Here is an 18,318-nt window from a genome sequence, read left to right as displayed (position 1 = left end):
TAGGACAAATGGAGAGGATGAATCTCCCTAACGGGGGGGCACAGACAGCAATAAAAACCTGACAGGTGTTCTAATCCTTCTCCATTCTATCCAAAACTAAAGTTGTGCCTTTTAGTTCTACTTTAACCTCTTCATGCCAGTGCCTCCCAACCCTTTAAGAGGTTTAGGTTGCTGCAGATCATTTACTAGACAGCCTTTTCTTTAATCTTTTATATATAATGTATAAAAGTGTACACTATACACTTGACATGCATTTCATGTTTTGAACTTTTATTTTTTGTTTTTTAGGTTAAGGTTGAGCAGGTTGCTATGGAGCTTCAACTGACACCACTTACAGTAATCCTGCGAACGGTTCTAGAACAATTGCAGGAAAAGGATTCTGCCCATATATTTTCTCAACCTGTGAATCTTTCTGAGGTAAGGGCAACCGTGGTTCTACAACTGATGAGTTGAGTTGCATCTTGATATAGTGCGGTCCTTTACCCAGCAGCTTCCCGACGCACTTACATACACAAATACACATACTAGGGCCAATTTATAGACAGGATCTGATTAACCTACCAGCATGTCTTTGGAGTGTAGGAGGAGACCAAAGTACCTGAAGGAAACCCACGCAGGCACAGGGAGAATATGCAAACTCCAGGCAGATGGTGTCGTGGTCGGGATTTGAACCAGCGACCCTATTGCTGCTAGATGAGTTCTAACCACTACACCACTGTGCTGCCCTGATGACCTCAGAAAAACGGATACAACCAACCCTTTTTGTTTTAAGATTTCAATGACAAGACCTCTTTTGCTACATTATTATTAATTTTTTTATTATAATTAAGATTGGTTATTTTTTAATAGGTTCCTGATTACTTGGACCACATAAAACTTCCCATGGATTTCTCCACAATGAAGAAACAGTTAGAAGATCAGAGATACAGTAATTTAAATGAATTTGAAGAGGACTTCAACCTTATCATTGAAAACTGTATGAAGTACAATGCCAAGGACACAATCTTTTACAGAGCTGCTGTTCGGTTGCGAGATCAGGGAGGAGCATTATTAAGGCAAGCAAGGCGAGATGCTAATGCTATTGGCTTTGATGAAGAAACAGGGATGCATTTACCAGAGCATCCAAAAATTGAACCTCCCCCGCAATTTTCCTGGGAGGATGGTAAGTTAATTTTAATGTGGTGTGAACTGACCCTTATAAATGCTATTCGTTTTAAAGAACTCCAGTTATTAGTCACTCTTTAAAATGTGCTGGCATACAATGGGTTAGGTTCAACAAGGTGGCATACACCTTATCTCTTATGTACAAGTTTCGTTTTCACTGAGCGCTGGCAGTACAGCTATCTCTATACTTCTGACACTGGACCTTCAGGTATCCAATCCTGCAGCAGCTCTGTTGCCCCTCCCATTTACAAATACAAAGATTTATTTTTAGGGACGGGGTAGGCAGAGTAGCTGCGTTGTAGCAGAGCTCACCCAGAGCATCAGGACTATCGTCGATGGCTGTACTGCCGGTGCTCAGTAAAACTGTAAATTGTAAATAAGTCCAGGAGGTGCCAAACACCTCATTGGACTTAAACCTCATTGTAAACCATGACATTTTAAATAGTCACGTAATTCATGTAGTTCTTATCAAATTTAGCAATGGTCAGAATGGAGAAAGGTGTATTTTTTTTTTTTTGCTTTGTTTTATAAATTGGTGCTTTTTTTAAAGCAGGGTTCCACCCAAAAGTGTAACTTCCGCTTTAAGCAGCCCTCGCCCCCTTACATGCCACATTTGGCATGTAATTTTTTTTTTTTTTTTGGGGGGGGAAGAGTGGGTACCTGGTTTTGACAGGTACTTCCTGCTTATGTCATCTCTTCTCCCCCTAGGCGGCCCCTCCCTCTCTGCAATCTTCTGGGACATGTGACAGGTCCCAGAAGATTGCCTGGCCGCTAGGAGAGCACAGCGTGACTCTCACCCAGCTGTGAAGCCACAAGCTGTCACAACTGGGTGCCCACTCTTGCAATGAGTAAGGCGGGGGGGAGGAGCCAGGCTCCAGGCGGTGCATCGCTGGACTGTCCGACAGGTTAGTGTCCGTTTATTAAAATTCAGCAACTACACTTTTTGTAGCACTTTGTTGATCCGTTTCTGCAGTGTTTGCCTTTTTGCACATGTTTTGGATGCGTTTTTCTGTTTTTCCGCCTTCATTGAAGTCTTTTGAACCAAAAACTCACCATTTTGTGTTTAAAAAAAAAAAGTCACCGACCCTTTCCAAAAACGCAGCAGCTGAAAAAAGCATAGATGTGAACGTGTCCCATAGGAAACCATGTTAAATGGACTGTAGTGCATTTCTGCACAAATCGCCCAAGAAATGCATAGGTGTGAACCAGGTCATAGGTATCAGAACCTTTACCTGTCAGAACAGCCTGGCGTTCAGGTGAAGTAGCTTAGTTACTGCATCTTTAAAGATTTTCTTTTCACCTCTGGCTCACTTACCAAAAAAAACACCTGCCCTCTAAGAAAAGTGACATTATACTATTTTGTGGGCCCGTGTCTTGAAAAACTGGCTCTCCTACTGCTGCAGGTATTTGGTTGGAATGTTTGAAACCTCACAGCCTGTCCTGTATTGACCTGCAAGATGGTAGGAGAAACCACTGCATATATGTAAATGTACCCCTTCTCCTCTGCAATGATTTTACTGTGTTCTGGATGTTTTCATATAGTACCAAAAAATAATTAAAGCTTTTTCCTTGGCATTCATTGAGAGACTCTGTTGGGTTATATTGCCTCACACAGGAGTATTTCAACCTTGGCAAACAAAAAACCATGACCAGCCTGTTATAAACCTTCCTACTTCCAGCATGCCTTATTTTTTTGCTAGTGTCCCAGGGAGAAGCACCCCATTTTCATTCTCTGCTGAGAGAAGTCTAACCTTTCTTTTGCTAGCTATTCTTCAATCAAGAATATATTTTCAGGATACCTTGATAAGCTGCTTCGCTGATCACTATACACAGCTATCTGTATTGACCATTCTGCAGCACTTGGAGGCAGTACCTGGCTCCCCACTGCATGACTACAGAGCTTACAGTGGAATGTTACCTTTGGGCACTGGGCTCTGCGTATTGTGTTTTCCATAACTGAGTGTTCTAGTTGGCTAACTGCAGAGTGCTCTCTGGGTCTAGAGCCATGGCACAGCCCCAGGTGCGACCCAGTCTCTGAAGACTTACTTTGAGTAGGCCGTGTGAGCTGAGCACGAAGAGTTGTTACTAGGATCTTTTGGCTGCCATTCACTAGCGCTGATTCCTGTTGGTTCACTATGGAAAAGGTTAATGCTGAGTGCTTACGACCTCCTCTGTGTGGCGTGTCGCTCTGCCCTCCAGATTAAGTTGTGCAGTGTTGAAGCAGTGGTGTTCATCAACACTGGGAGGAACTGAAAGTCTTGCCATGGCTAGAGATGTAGGATTAATTTTGTCTGCCATTTTATAACCCGGGCAATTGACAAGCAGACTTCCTCAGCCATCAGCACCTGGACTTGGGGAATGGTTCCTACACCTGGAGGGGTTCCAGGACTCGTGTCACAGGTGGGGGATGTTGGATGTGGACTTCCTGTCCTCAAGGTGCAACAGCAGAGATGCAGAGAATTTTCTGTCATGGCATGCTTTGGTGGCTCTGAGATCCATACAGCCAGATCTAAGCCTTTCTTTCACTGAAACTCTGCTACACAGAATGGAGATGGAGGGCATTTCATTGATTCTCATAGCTCTGGATTGGCCCAGGTGAATGTAGTGCTCTGACCTGGTAAGATTTCTGGTAGATGTTTCTTGGGCTCATCTGGATTTTTCTCTCCCAAGGACTGGTTTACCATACTGCTTCAGTTGCCAGCTTTAACAGCATGGCTGTTGAAGCCTAGGTCTTGAATGTCCAACATTCATTGAGTTCCTGTGTCTGTCATGGAGCACAAAGGAAAATGGCATTTTTAACATTTCCTGTAGTGCATTGAGGGACACGGGTCCCGCCCCTCTGTGTCTGATTATGCTCTTAAGTTCAGCTTTATCACCAAGCTGAGCCATAGTGGTAGTAGGAGCGGTTATACCAGGTTGGTCACTGATTTTGTTTGCTAGTGTCCAGTTGCTCCTGTAGACAGCTGTGTAAATCCAGCGGTCATTTAATTTGTCCCCCCCCCCCCTTTGGTAAGAACAGATTTTCTATTATTACTAATACAGGATTAAATGGCCATCACTTGAGCCATAGCTAGTAATCTTTCACTGTTGCTTTATATATCTGCAGTTGATAAGCTGCTGAATCCCGATAACCGTGCACATATGCCCTTGGAAGAACAACTAAAAGAACTGTTGGAAAAACTGGATTTGACTTTTGCAATGAAATCAAGTGGATCCAGGAGTAAACGGTTAAAATTGCTGAAAAGGGAAGTTAACAATGTTCGTCAACTGTTGTCACAACAGCAAGTGCAGCCACCACAAATAGAATCTGGTATTGGAAGCTTTGAAGAGGAAAATGGGTCCACAGTGGAAAATGATGGCGAAGAAGATGGTAAGATACACTTTTTTTTTTTTATACTCTACAAATTTTATTTTATTTATTTATTTTTTTTTTTACATGTTTGTTCTAATTCAAGTGGACTTGGCCTCAAATGTATATTTTTTTTTTTTAAAAGCGAAGTATGGTTTTTGTTTTCCCCTTTTATACTTAGGTGGATGCAGCATGGGGCCGATGCTACATCCGTCCCCCCACCACCTTTGCACTGAGAACCAAGCCAATGAGCATTGAGAACATTGCCGATGGCTCGGGTCTCAGATCTCCGAGAGGAGAGCTGCTGACTGTCAGTCAGCAGCTCTCCTCTCTGCTGCTCCACGCTTACTGGGATGCTGAGCTGTGGAGGGGCGGGGAGCGACTCTCTCACAGCGGCTCGCTGAGACGGGCATTAGTCCAGGCACCTGGCGGATCCAGACTGTCATGATGACGCCGTACCTGGACTGATTCCAGTGATGTCAGCAGAGAGCAGACTTCAGACCGCTCTCTGCTGAAAACTGTTCACAGGAGTGTAAAACGAATTGCACTCCAGTGACCCCTTAGGAGAAGCCCAGCCAAACAAGCTCAGGTTGGACTTCTCCTTTAAGTGAAGTGCATTCCTACTAAGCAGTGTAAGTGTAGGACTTACAAGTTCATATTAAAGTGGTTGTAAAGGCTGAAGGTTTTTTACCTTCATGCATTCTATGCATGAAGGTAAAAACCTTCTGTGTGCTACTCCCCTCCACAGTCCCTCCTTCTACCGACCCGAGTCCCTTCTTTATGAGCGATGTGAACGAGAGCCTTACCTGTCCCAGGACTGCCTCTCATTGGCTGAGACAGCAGCGGGAGCCATTGGCTCCTCCTGTCGATCACAGCCAGTGAGCCAATAAGGAGAGAGCGGGGCCAAGCCGCAGCCCTTTGTCTTATGGATCCCTAGAGCGGGGCTCGGGAGTGAGCACGCACCAGTGCACCCATAGCAAGCGGCTTGATTTGGGGCACTGGTTGAGGGGGAGGAGCCAGGAGTGTAGGAGAGGACGTCAAGAGGAAGATCTGTGCTGCTGTGTGCAAAACCACTGCACATAGCAGGTAAATATAACATGTTTAAAAAAAAAAATAAAAAAGCTGAGCCTCTAATACCACTTTACCGCTCAAAGAAATTAAATTGTACAGAAATTGCATACATTGTACTTCTTTTTTTTTTTTTTTTCCCCTGATGTTACTGGAAGGTTGTCAAAACAGTCCTAGTGCTTTATCTCTGGTGCTGGGGGAGACTGCAGGAGTGCTGTCTCTCGCAAGCAGACTGACCTTTCCCCAGCATGCTTCTCTTAGAACTAGGCACAGTAATTTGACCGAAAACGTGAGTACTGCTTTATGATAAAAGGCACATGTTTAGCTATGTTCACTATGTGGCCTGCTAGTGCCACACAGCTTTTAAAATCTTCAGAAATCTACAGAATGGTGCTCCCGTATATGCACAGAGGCCTCCAAAAACTTTTGGGATCAGTTTTGAGGTTGGGGTATTCTTTTTCTTTTTTTTTTTTTTTTTTTTTATGCTACAAATAAAAAGACCGAAAATGTTCCAAAAAAATGCATTTTTGTTTGTTACAAAATTTTGCAAATAATGTAATTTCTCTTGATAAATTTTGACCAAAAATGATGCTGCTACATTTCTTTGGTAAAAATAACCCAATTTGGTGTTTATTTGATGTTGGCAGTGATGGGAACAAGGGGTATCAGTGGTGCTTGGTGTACTGTTTGTGGGGTGATCTGTAACAGCTCTCTGTGCAAAATCATCCTCACACAGACAACTGTCACAGATCTGCATTCCCCCTTCTCTCCCCGCACTGAGCTCGGCAGGGAGAACTGTCACAGACACGCGCGTCTCTGTCTATGTTGTGACGGCTGTGATTGGACACATCCACTGACATGGATCCCCCTAATAATTTCTAAGCACTTCTAGCCACTTGCGACCCCAACTTAAGGAAGAACTTCAGGGAAAAAAATGTATTTTCCATTGCAGTGGGGCTGTGCCCGTACTGCATGGGTTAACTACTCGTTTTTACTAGGGGTTTTCAGAGCGGAGATATCCGAGTGCAAGACTGGTCCCTGCCACTTCTGCCCCCCGTGTGCTGGCGGTCTTGTGAATGGACTGTTCCTGATGTCATCACACCCGAAGACTGGCTCTGGACATGGGGACGACAGGGGCAGCCCACCATTGGACGTGGGGGAGCGCGGTTTTCCGAAGGATTGAAGGACCGGCTAAGTACAGTTTTTTCCTTGTGCCCCTAGACAAAACAAGCATGTAACCCATGCAGTGCGGACAGAGCCTAGCTGCCTTGGAGAATAAAATGTTTTTTTCACATTTTATGCTTTAATGTTGTGATATAAAGTGCTAATGACGCAGCTACTTGGCAAGACAAGTATCCTTTTTTTCTCTCCTACACAGCCGCATTTTTTAATAGAACCTAAATGTTCAAATACATTACAAACAGACTGCAACCACATTACTTACATAGTGACATGTCTATGCCAGCTAAATTTAAAGCACCCATATACATGAGATTATCGCTGGATCCTGCCAGCTTTGATTTAGTGAGTCTGTGCAAAACTATTGTACAGAGCAGGTAAGTATAACATGTTTGTTATTTTAGAGGAAAAAATTACATTTACAATTGCTATAAACTTTAGCTTTCTAAACTGTATAAGTGTTGTGTCCTCGCAAGATTTTAACTTGTAGTATCGTACTTTGGAGTTTCTATTAACCCAGCTATTCTGAAAGTGCTGGATTGTAAAATTGCTATATAGGCTCTTAACTGTTAAATAGAGAACATCAGAGGATATTTTTTGATGTTCAGTGAGTGCTTCTTGTTAAGGTAAACTCTTCATACCAGCTTTAGGAAGTAGTTTAGTAATGTATTTATGTTTAAAGGCATTTTTAACTACACTTTCACTGAAACCTTTACATGCGTTTTTACATGTCCAAAAGGTGCATTCAACTCACTAGAGCAGGTCTTCTGTCTTCACACAGTATCCAGTGGTAGACAGCAAGTACAGAGCCAAGGCATACTGCTGAACACGATATAGGCCAAAAACTTTAACTTTAGCTGTTCACTTCACTGGAAATGCCTAAACTCTACGGTTGCTGGTTCTAAACCCAACCACGGCACTACCTGCCTTGAGTTTGCATGTTCCCCCTGTGCCTGCATGAGTTTCTTCCGGGTATTAAATTGGCCCCTAGTATGTATGTATGAGGTAGCAAGTTAGCAACCTTAGATTGTAAGCTCTTTGAGGGCAGAGACCGAAGTGAATGTAAAAAATAAAATATATATATATATATATATATATATATATATATATATATCTATCTCTGAGAAAATATACTCTTTGCATAAATTGACAGCGCTATATAAGCACTTGTTTACTATTACAGACTTATCTGCCTAATTATATTAGGTGGAAGTTTTTTTTTTTTTTTTTTTTGTCACCAGCTTGTGTGTTAAACTTTTTGGGATGCTCAGTAATATTTTACTCTGGAAATATTAGATGCACAGACTGGTAGAAGGTAGTTTCTCAGGATCCATAGTGAAACTTTACCCATAACTTAATATTGTTTAGCAAGGAACATATAATCCTACATTAATAATTATGCTACCAAAATGAGTGTGTGCTGTAAATGGCCTCCAGCATTGTTCCAGTTTCTTCATGCTGGAGGCTGTCATTTTGCTGAAGCCCTGAGCAGCAGTAAATCTTTAGGCTGTCGGCGGATTGGCCTCTACATTTTCAGCACTGTGCCAAAAAACGACAGCAACTGAGCATGTGCAGAGCTGGGTGAGACCGTGTATTACTGGATTTTAAACTGTATAGGCACTTATTTTTAATGTTGTACATGGCTATACCTGCAAAATAGGCCAGCCTAAATTAATAATAAGCCTTCATTTTGTGACTAAAGTTCCACTTTAAATGGTCCTTTATTTGGTGTGCTCCCTAAAGGCATATCAATTAATATACTGTATATGGAAACAAAAATTGTGCCAGTCTGTAAAAGGGTTGTTGGGCATATGTCACAGCATTAGGAATGTAAGTGTTTCCATTTTGTTTTAGCAGCAGAGACTTTTTTTTTTTTCCCCTTTCAGTAAGGCCCCTTTCACACGGACGGATAGAATGGTGCTTTTAGCTGCGGATTTTCTAATTTTCTACCGCAGCTAAAAGCACACAATGCTTTCCTACGGCCCCATTCACACACTGCGTTTAGCTGCGAATTAGATACATGCGGTTCTGTGCGGATAGAAAAAATAGAATTGACTGTGTCCAGGAGCGATTTAGCACAGCTATCCGCACATAACAGCAGGTAATCGCAGTGCACTGTGTCAGCTGCGGATAACAGCGCCGAGCTGCTCATCTGGAAAGGAAAAATTATTTTTCCTTTCCCAATAAGCGACAAGCACGGGGATCCGACTCGGATCCCCGCCAATGCCCGGCACTGTTCGGTATGAATCTTGAGGGGGAGCTCCACGCCAAATTTTAAATAAAAAAAAAAATGGCGTGGGTTCCCCCCCAGGGGCATACCAGGCCCTTCGGTCTGGTATGGATTTTAAGAGGAACCCCTACGCCGAAAAAACGGCGTGGGGTCCCCCCAAAATCCATTCCAGACCCTTATCCGAGCACGCAGCCCGGTCGGTCAGGAAAAGTGGTGGGGACGGGTGAGCGCTCCCCCCCCTCCTGAGCCATACCAGGCCGCATGCCCTCAACATGGGGGGTGGGTGCTTTGGGGGAGGGGGCACCCTGCGGCCCCCCACCTCAAAGCACCTTGTCCCCATGTTGATGAGGACAAGGGCCTCTTCCCGACAACCCTGGCCGTTGGTTGTCGGAGTCTGCGGGCGGGGGGCTTATCAGAATCCGGGAGCCCCCTTTTAATAAAGGGGCCCCCAGATCCCGGCCCCCCACCCTATGTGAATGAGTATGGGGTACATGGTACCCCTACCCATTCACCTAGGGCAAAAGTGTCAATAAAAAAAAACTACACAGATTTTTAAAGTAATTTATTAGACCGCTCCGGGGGTCTCTCCGGTTCTTCTCCGCACTCTCCAGGTCTTCTGCCGGGCTCGGAGGAGCCCGGTCTGCTGCCTTCTGCCTTCTTCCTTCTTCCCTCTTCTCAGCCAGAGAGAGCGTTGTGTCAACATCAGAAGAGGAGAAGAGGGAAGAAGGCAGCAGACCGGGCTCCTCCGCTATAGCAAAAGAGCGGCAAAAGAGCAGAAGACCCGGAGAGCGCGGAGAAGAACCGGAGAGACCCCCAAAGTCTGAAGAAAACCCCCGAAGCCGGAAGAAGACCCCCGGAGCTGTCTAACAGCTCCTCATCAACATGGGGACAAGGTCCTTTGGGGTGAGGGGGGGCGCCTAAAGCACCCACCCCCCCATGTTGAGGGCACACGGCCTGGTACGGCTCGGGGGTGGGCTCGCCCGTCCCCACCCTCTTTCCTGACCGACCAGGCTGTGTGCTCGGATAAGGGTCTGGTATGGATATTGGGGGGGACCCCACGCCGTTTTTTCGGCGTAGGGGTTCCTCTTAAAATCCATACCAGACCGAAGGGCCTGGTATGCCCCTGGGGGGAACCCCGCCCCATTTTTTTTTTTATTTAAAATTTGGCGTGGAGTTCCCCCTCAAGGTTCATACCAAACAGTGCGAGTCGGCACCCTGTTGAGTTGCCATGGAAATGGCAAACCGCAGCCAAACGCGGCCGCAGCTAATCGCACTGTGCAAATGCAGCTGATCGTGGTGCCTGGAGTCTTGAACTCCACAGGAAAAAAAACATGCTTTTAACTGCGGCAGAATAGCCGTCCGTGTGAAAGGCGCCTAAAGGGTTTCCTTTAAAATCCGCATTTATAGGATCAGAAGACATGTCTGTGTCATTTATTTTCGGTGTCCCAAAACATCTCATGAAGTGTTTTACAAAAGTGCATTGTGTCCTTTGTTCTTACATAACATGATTCCCATGCCAGACAGTTGTTCGTTTGCATGTTTTTGTTCGCTCAATGAATGGGGGCCATATGGTGTACTCTTCAACCTGAGAAGACATTGAGAAGTGTTTTGCATATAAGTTTGTCTCCCCTTTGTCTTAATTAGCTAATTTTATTGAACCTAAAATTTTTTTCTTTGTCGAGGGGGTTGCTTGCTTTTGGAACGCCTGTGTGTTTTTTTTTTTTTTTTTTGCCAATTGTTCCTTGTGTGATGTTAAATTTGGCCTCCTGGGGATTTGTGTATTTTATATTTTAAGTAGTTTTTATAGTAGATATATTTATTTAAAAAAATTTTTTTTTTGGGTTACTGTTTTGACTAAAATACCAAAGTGGCTTTCTTTCTGAAGGGGAGGTAGAGGGAGCAATAATTTTTGATATAGCATGGGATCTAACAACTTGTGCAAAAAATTCAATCTAAATCTTGTGCAAAATTAAGATATGTAATGGATCTCTAAGAACAAATGTATTTGAGTTTATTTCATGGAGTGTTTTTTGTTTGCTTTTTTTATACAGCTTATTAACAAAAATACCTTCACTAGATGTTATAATTTAACATGCTTACCCTTTTTTGCCTTATATTACCCTAATGCTTCTACAGGCAAAGCACAAAACTCCTGTAGAAGCAACGTTTTATGCCCAATGTGCATAGACCCTTAAATATAGTCCATTATAATAGTCTTGCTTTAGTTTGGGGGGGCTGCACTTTCAGATGAATTGATTTCCTAAACCACACATCATGAATCATTTGAGTCTGTGCTCAAGGCATTCTAGATCTGTGCATACCCTTACTAATAAAGCCGTGACATTAAGAGGAGTGGTTGCTCATTCCAAACTTTATTTATATATATATATATATATATATATATATATATATATATATATATACACACAAGACGCCGGTGCAAAAACTGCTGAACACGTTTTTAAAAGCTGAAACCGGCGTTTAGAAACGCCCGTTTAGCCGCGTTTGCATGCCACGTTTAGCCGTGTTTTATCGCGTTTGCGTCTTGGAGTGTCTGCAGAGAATTACATTTTCCGACCTGACTTTGGGGCCCCATATCTCGGGGCCACTTAGTGTTAGTCCAACTGTGTTAGCACACCAAATTTGGGGTACCTAGCACCAAGTGGCCCCGAGATATGGGGCCCCAAAGTCGAGTTGCAAAATGTCAAACACTTCTGCAGCAGAGAATGACATTTTCTGACCGGACTTTGGGGCCCCATATCTCAAGGCCACTTGGTGCTAGGAATGCCACATTTGGATATATTGTAGTACTAGTTCCACTGTGTTTGCACACCAAATTGGGGTTGGAGTTCCTAGCACCAAGTGGCCCCGAGATGTGGGGCCTCAAAGTCTGGTCATAAAATGTTCCTTTAAAAACACTTAAACGCAGCTATACGCGGTACCGGCGTTTAGCCGCGTTTGGCGTCTGAAACGTGGAAAACTTTTGCGTCTGAACCCATTTTTTGCTTCTGGAAAAACGATGTTAAACACAACTGCCTAAAAACGCCAAAAAACAAGACTGTGTACATGGACACATAGGATAACATTGAATGGGTTCAGGGGCAGTTGAAGTGTGTCCAACTGCCTCTGAACACTCTTTTAACAGCGTCTCGTGTGCATGAGGCCTTACAGTTGTTACTGTAACATGGTGACCCTATTGAAAGATTTCCTTTCTATTCTTGTTCTGGTGAGAGTAGTCAAACTTTGGAAGGGGCATCGTTTTGTGTCCTGCTGACAATCCTAACCAGTGAAAATTGGGTGTGAATTTCCTTAGCAAAGGACAGCAATAAAAACCTGACCGGTTTTAACACTTCCACATCACTAAACTGAAAGAAAAATGTTGCCTTAAATACTTTGAGGCGTAACTATAGCATCTACCCAATCAACAACCCCAGAGATAAATTCTTAGCCACAAAGTGTGCATAAATATTGTACAGAGATTAAATGAACATGACCTAAGTGGACAAGGAGCAAAGAATGCATGTGTGATGAGCATACATGGCAGCCTCATGCTCATATGCTGTTTAATTACAGCTATACATAGAGAGTTTTATATTATGCTGTACATTAAAGAGTAAGCAAACCCTGATGGGTTTTACTTCCTCTTTATTTCCCTGCAAAGGTAAAGCATAATGGGCTACTATGAATCGCATAGTAGCCCATTATGTGTCACTTACCTGAAACCGAAGCCTGCAATGTCACCACTGTCCCCACTAGTAGCGAGCGTCCATCTTCAGCCCTCTTCCTTCCAGGGCCAGGAACTTCGGCTCTGTGACTGCCCAGAGTCGCGTGAGCCGTCAGACACGGCATGACCCCCTTTAGAAACGGCACGATCTGCCCTTTCTAAAGTGCGCATGCGCCGTAGACATTGGCGCGCAGCTTTATTGTAAATATCTCCTAAACTGTGGGGGTTTAGGAGAGATTTCCAGCACCTTCAGGTAAGCCTTAATATAGGCTTACCTGTAGGTAAATGTGGTTGTACAGGGTGTATAACCACTTTAACACTATTTAAAAGACAAATATGTGCGTTTTATTTTTTTACAAAAGTGACCTTCTCCTTTTTTAAGTAGGGTTTTGTCCAGTGTTGGAATTATCACAGAAGAGAATTTAAAATGCTAAGCGGCAATTATTAACTTAGCATATCTCAAATATTTAAAAAGAACATGCAACTGAAGCAAAGTAGGTGTTATCCCAATTGGGCTACAACAGTGGAAATATGATTTTAAGGCACCTGACAGGCGTATGTTGACCTTTCTGAAGTGTAGTAGGTAATCGCATATAATCCCAAAACACTCACTCAAAATGCAGAATTCCAGACTTTAAAAAGTGTTGCTTTCGATTGCTTATTTCTAGAGTGATGGCTAGAGTGTGCGCTATGGATTTTTGCCTATGCTTTAGCACAACTTTTGGTCATTTGTGACCACCCCTCCCTCTTCTCAAAAGTTTTTAGTTTTGTCAGGTACCCAGCTCCCACTTCTGCTCGGGCCACCTAGGCGACTCGAGCGGAAGCTCTTCTCTCCCCCTTCCTCCCTGCAATCTTCTGGGACATGTCACAGGTCCCAGAAGATTGCCCGGCCATTGAGGTGGTGCAGCGTGACTCGTGCACGAGCAGTGCCCACCCGGCTGTAAAGCTTCAAGCTGTCACAGCCAGGTGCCCACACTTGTGATGCTGGGGAGAGGCAAGACCGAGAACCGAGAGTTCGGGCGGCTGGATCGTGGGGGACAGGTAAGTGTGTGTTTATTAAAAGTCAGCAGCTACACTCTTTTTGTAGCTACTGACTTTTAATAACACAAAATCGACTGGAACTTTGCTTTAAGCAAGTAGATGTCCATAGTTCTTTAATTATTGCTACAGATTCAAATTTTATGTAGATTTGATCACCCGGTGTGGGGAGAGAGGCTATTTTAAAGAAATCCTTGATTTAATTAGTCAAAATTTTTATAAAAATAGAAGTAGTAATTAAACTTTAAATGTAGCTTTTTTTTGTTTAATTTGTTTTTACTGTTATGTACCTGTTTAACTTTGTGTTTTTGAGATTTTAATAGATTAATTTTGTTTTATAAGAAAACTTGTATAATTTTATACAGCTTTCAAAAACGCCACTTTTATAATTTTTTCAGGAGATAAATCTCCCCCTAAACTTGAACCATCCGATGCATTACCTCTGCCTTCAAACTCGGAGACTAATTCAGAACCACCAACCCTCAAACCAATAGAACTCAATCCAGAGCAGAGTAAGCTATACAAACGAGTCACTTTTGATAATGAATTACATAGCGCTTCTGTTCAGGATGAAGTATTAAATGGACACAGTTCAGAACATTTACTTAAGGACAGTAATCTCAGTGATTCGACAGATTCTGAAGTTGCGGAATCATCAGCTGATGTAAACAGACGTACATCTATTCTCTTCCGCAAATCTAAAAGTGTAAGCCCCCAAAAGCCTGCAAAGAACAATGAAACCCAACCAACATCACCACAGCTAGGGACCAAAACCTTTTTGTCTGTAGTCCTCCCAAGGTTGGAAACACTCCTGCAACCAAGAAAAAGGTCAAGGAGCTCATGTGGAGAGTCAGAGCTTGATGACGAGTCCCCTGTAAAACGTTTGGATACAGGTAAATACATTCATTTGCTTCTCCCATAAACATATCATACTTGCTAGAATACCAGTTATAATTGTTTTTTTAGACCTTTTATTATCCTCTATTATGTATGTACCATGTTGCCATTTAGAATAATTTTGTATTTTAGATCTGCTTGCTTGTTGCAGTGTTTCATTTTGCATCCATGCTTTTTTTTCTTCATTATTCACTTGTTCCTTTACAGGAGTCCTTTATTTGAACTCCAGGCAAATACAATACTGTTTCAGAGGAAATTTAGAGATGTAATCCAGGAATGGGATTAAACACACTGGGCCATCTTGGCTCAAACCGATTATCCATATGCCACCTCTGTGTGCCAATCTCTGGTTGGCTGAGACGACCATGATGTCACCTGCCCCTCCATGCCAACTTGGTCCATCAGAGAATGCCTTGAATTCATTGAAGGAAAAGAAGAAAAGGTTTCTCCTGAGTAGTGGAGGTGTGTGAGTGATTGATGTTGTATATTTAGTGCACAAGGAAATCGCTGGAGCACCCACTGGAAAAGGACAGCGCTTACTCTGTGTAGCATTGGCTACAACAATGAATTACAGTTTCACCATTGGCCACACAGAGGTTTCATCTGGATAATTCGTTGGAGCCATGATGGCCCAAAGTAAGTGTTTAAACTAATCTCATTCCTGGAGTTCTTTAAACAGTGATAAAAGTTCCCAGTGAAAACCATCTCTAAAAGTGCAATTCAATATGCTATAGTGCATGTGTAGTTTTACATGATCATTGTTTTTTTTGCATATATAACTCTCCCTGCTGAAAATAAGCTATGGCAAGTAAAAATCATTATCTAAATCCCCATTTTATTTGAAACCTACATGACTATTTGCACCAGGGGATTTTTGAAAAATCCTTTCTATAGTATTGGTGTGACGTGTCATATATTGTCACTTCCTTAGCCAGATGGTATATAATCCAGGAATCCTTGCATTCCTGCTTTCCTGTGTGTGTGTGCCACATAAACATGAGCCCAGGGATATACAAATAAGTCATTTAAGGTCGGACCAAAGTAGTGCAGGAACCTTTTGAAAAGTCGGAGCGACTTGTGTCGGATCAGTTAAGATGGCTCTCGTAGATAAACATTTAATTTGATGTTTCATGCGACTTGTGCTCTCACAAGTCAGGTCTCATGTTGCACCAGTGTGAACCGAGACTTGATCTTAATTACCTTTCCTATGTGATAATGCTGCAAGCATACAGAAAGTAGGTAGGTGACACAGGACTGTCGGCGCATTTGGATACCAAGAGATGCCTTCCTGCATGCTGATTAGTTTGGCTATATTGACAATGGCATTTACCAAACATTACTTTTTGTGGGATTTTGAGGCTCCACTTTATGCCCAATCAATTTGCAGCTAGGCATGTAAATGTAAATGAATATAAATTCCTAACAAGGCCACAATGTAGTGTTTAAAGGGGGGGTCCACCTATCTGTCGTTTTTTTTTTTTTTTTTTTTTTTTTGAGTTCATTCACAAACTTTTCTTCTCAGCATTACATACTCACATATTGTGTGTAATATGTCCGCCTGTGTCAGATTTCATCGGAAAGAATAACTTATATTCACTGCAGGCGGTTTCTATCTTCATTGTGGGCATTTGAAGCCCACAAGCATTTATTTCCTGGATGTGGTGAATGCTGTGCTCCCAGCATTCACCGCTCGTTCCCGCACATGCTCAGTGGCATCCTGGGAAGCCTGAGACTAGCTCCCAGGAGTCTAGGAGAGGCTAGAAAGACGCCTACTCCCACGGGAGGAGAACCAGGAAGTGCAAAGAATAGAAAAATAAAAGGTAATTACGGCGATTTAAATTTTTTTAAACGGCATGTCAGCATCTAGGCAAGGAAGAGAATACATACAGATATTGTTCAAAATTTGGGTGGAACCCTGCTTTAATGCATCGAATACTTATATTGACTTTTTTATTCTAATGCTTTTTGGTCTTAGTTAGCAAAACAGTACCAGGAACTAAAGTAAAATAACCCATAGGAGTTAAACTAATTGTTTTTCCATGTTGTGCTGGTCTGACATGAGCAATTTGCCTTATAACTAGGTTGTGTGGGTTGTGCTGCTTACACTGTTAGCTATATGCTGTACTGTATATCCTTTTTATGTTGCAGCATTTAGGAGGGTATGCTCTTCTAAAACTTTCCATATTCAAAATATTGTAACAAAAAAGAAATTATCTGCAACACAGTTGCCTAAGTAGTTTTTTTTTTGTTTTCCTTTACCATTTCATGCATCGAGTCATGTCTATATCCAAACTATTGATAGAGTATGTAGAGCGGAGTCTGGCTGTAGCATATAAAGCCAGAAAGGTGCTTTTTGCTAGTTTCAACAAAACCTGTGCAAACCTAATAAGGTTATTGGAAATGTAATAATGGAGATATAATAAAAACTAAGTGTGTAAGTGGCACACTAATATTGTGTTGTAGTTTAACTGCTTGAAGACTGACATATTGATGTGCCTACCTGTCCAGGCCATTTTTTTTTAGTTTTCAGCACTGATACTTTTGACTAACAATTGGTCATGCAACACTGTACTCAAATGAATTATATGTCATTTTTGAGACATAGCTTTCTTGGTGGTATTTAATCGCCACTAGTTTTTTTAATTTTTTTATAAATAGATTGGAAAACGGACACAAAATTTGGAAAAAACATTGTTTCCCTTTTTCTTTTGGTTTCTGCTATAAAACTTTTTCTGCAAATAAATAGTCTTCATAAATTTAGGGCAAAATGTATTCTGCTACGTTAACTTGTTTAACAAATTTCCTGTGTGGAAATTTGAATCTCTGAAACCCTGATGTTCTCACTGCCTATCTTTTCTTGAGGCCCTAGAAATGCCAGGACAGTAAGAACCCCCAAAATTATAAATTTTTGAGAAAGTAGACACTACATGGTATTAAGAATCATTGTAAGTTTTTTGAAGTTGTAATTTTCGCCACTTTCTTTTTTGGAAAATAAAGAAAGTAAATAAAATTTGTTTTTTTTCATAAATTTTGTCATTTTTAACAAGTTATTTCTCACTTATGGCAAAGACATAGTTACATCCCAAAACATTCTTCTGCTCCTCCTGAATATGGAGATACCACATGTGACATTTTTGCTGCCTAGATGTATAGAGGGGCCCAAAATCCAAGAGCATCTTCAGGCAAGGGACATAAATAATGCACCTTATTTCCTGACTACCTATCGCACTCTCCTTGAGGCCCTGAACGAGAAACTTCTACAAAAATGACTATAATTTGTAAAATAGGACCTCCAACATATTTAACTAGAGGCACAGTGACTCTTTTAAAGATTTTCTTTTTTTTTTTTTTTCATTGTTTTGGGAACAAACATTTATACAATGTTTCTTACACATAGCATAGGCTTACTTGGAATTACACCCCAACACACTCTGCTATTCCTCCCGAGTATGAGGATAACCACATATGTGAGACTTTCTTGCAGCCTAGCCGCATAAAGGAGCCCAGAATCTAAGGTGCACCTTTAAGTTTTCAAGTTAATCTAATTTTCAGGCTACCTAGCACATTCTTGGAGGCCCTGGTGAGCCAAGACAGCAAAAACACCCACAAAATGACCTAATTTTATGGAAAATGAAAATATGTGCTTTTTACACAAAAGTTGTAAATTAA

The 18,318-nt window shown here is 42.1% G+C and overlaps 1 protein-coding gene across 3 annotated transcripts in view; it reads left to right on the top strand.

Moving 5' to 3' along the window:
• Positions 1 to 18,318, top strand: part of BRD1 (bromodomain containing 1) — a 106,161-nt gene that overhangs the window by 34,722 nt on the left and 53,121 nt on the right. For 2 of the 3 annotated variants that reach the window (XM_073619722.1, XM_073619721.1), the window contains exons 5-8: positions 289 to 417; positions 850 to 1,162; positions 4,271 to 4,534; positions 14,151 to 14,645. In XM_073619722.1, coding sequence (XP_073475823.1) covers positions 289 to 417; positions 850 to 1,162; positions 4,271 to 4,534; positions 14,151 to 14,645 — 1,201 coding nt within the window. Of the gene's footprint in view, positions 1 to 288; positions 418 to 849; positions 1,163 to 4,270; positions 4,535 to 14,150; positions 14,646 to 14,856; positions 17,678 to 18,318 lie in introns of those variants that run through there. The other variant, XM_073619723.1, reaches the window with a different exon arrangement.

Source organism: Aquarana catesbeiana, linkage group LG03 (genome assembly GCF_042186555.1).
Source record: "Aquarana catesbeiana isolate 2022-GZ linkage group LG03, ASM4218655v1, whole genome shotgun sequence".
In the NCBI taxonomy this organism is placed as follows: domain Eukaryota; kingdom Metazoa; phylum Chordata; class Amphibia; order Anura; family Ranidae; genus Aquarana; species Aquarana catesbeiana.
This window is presented reverse-complemented; position numbering and strand designations above follow the sequence as displayed.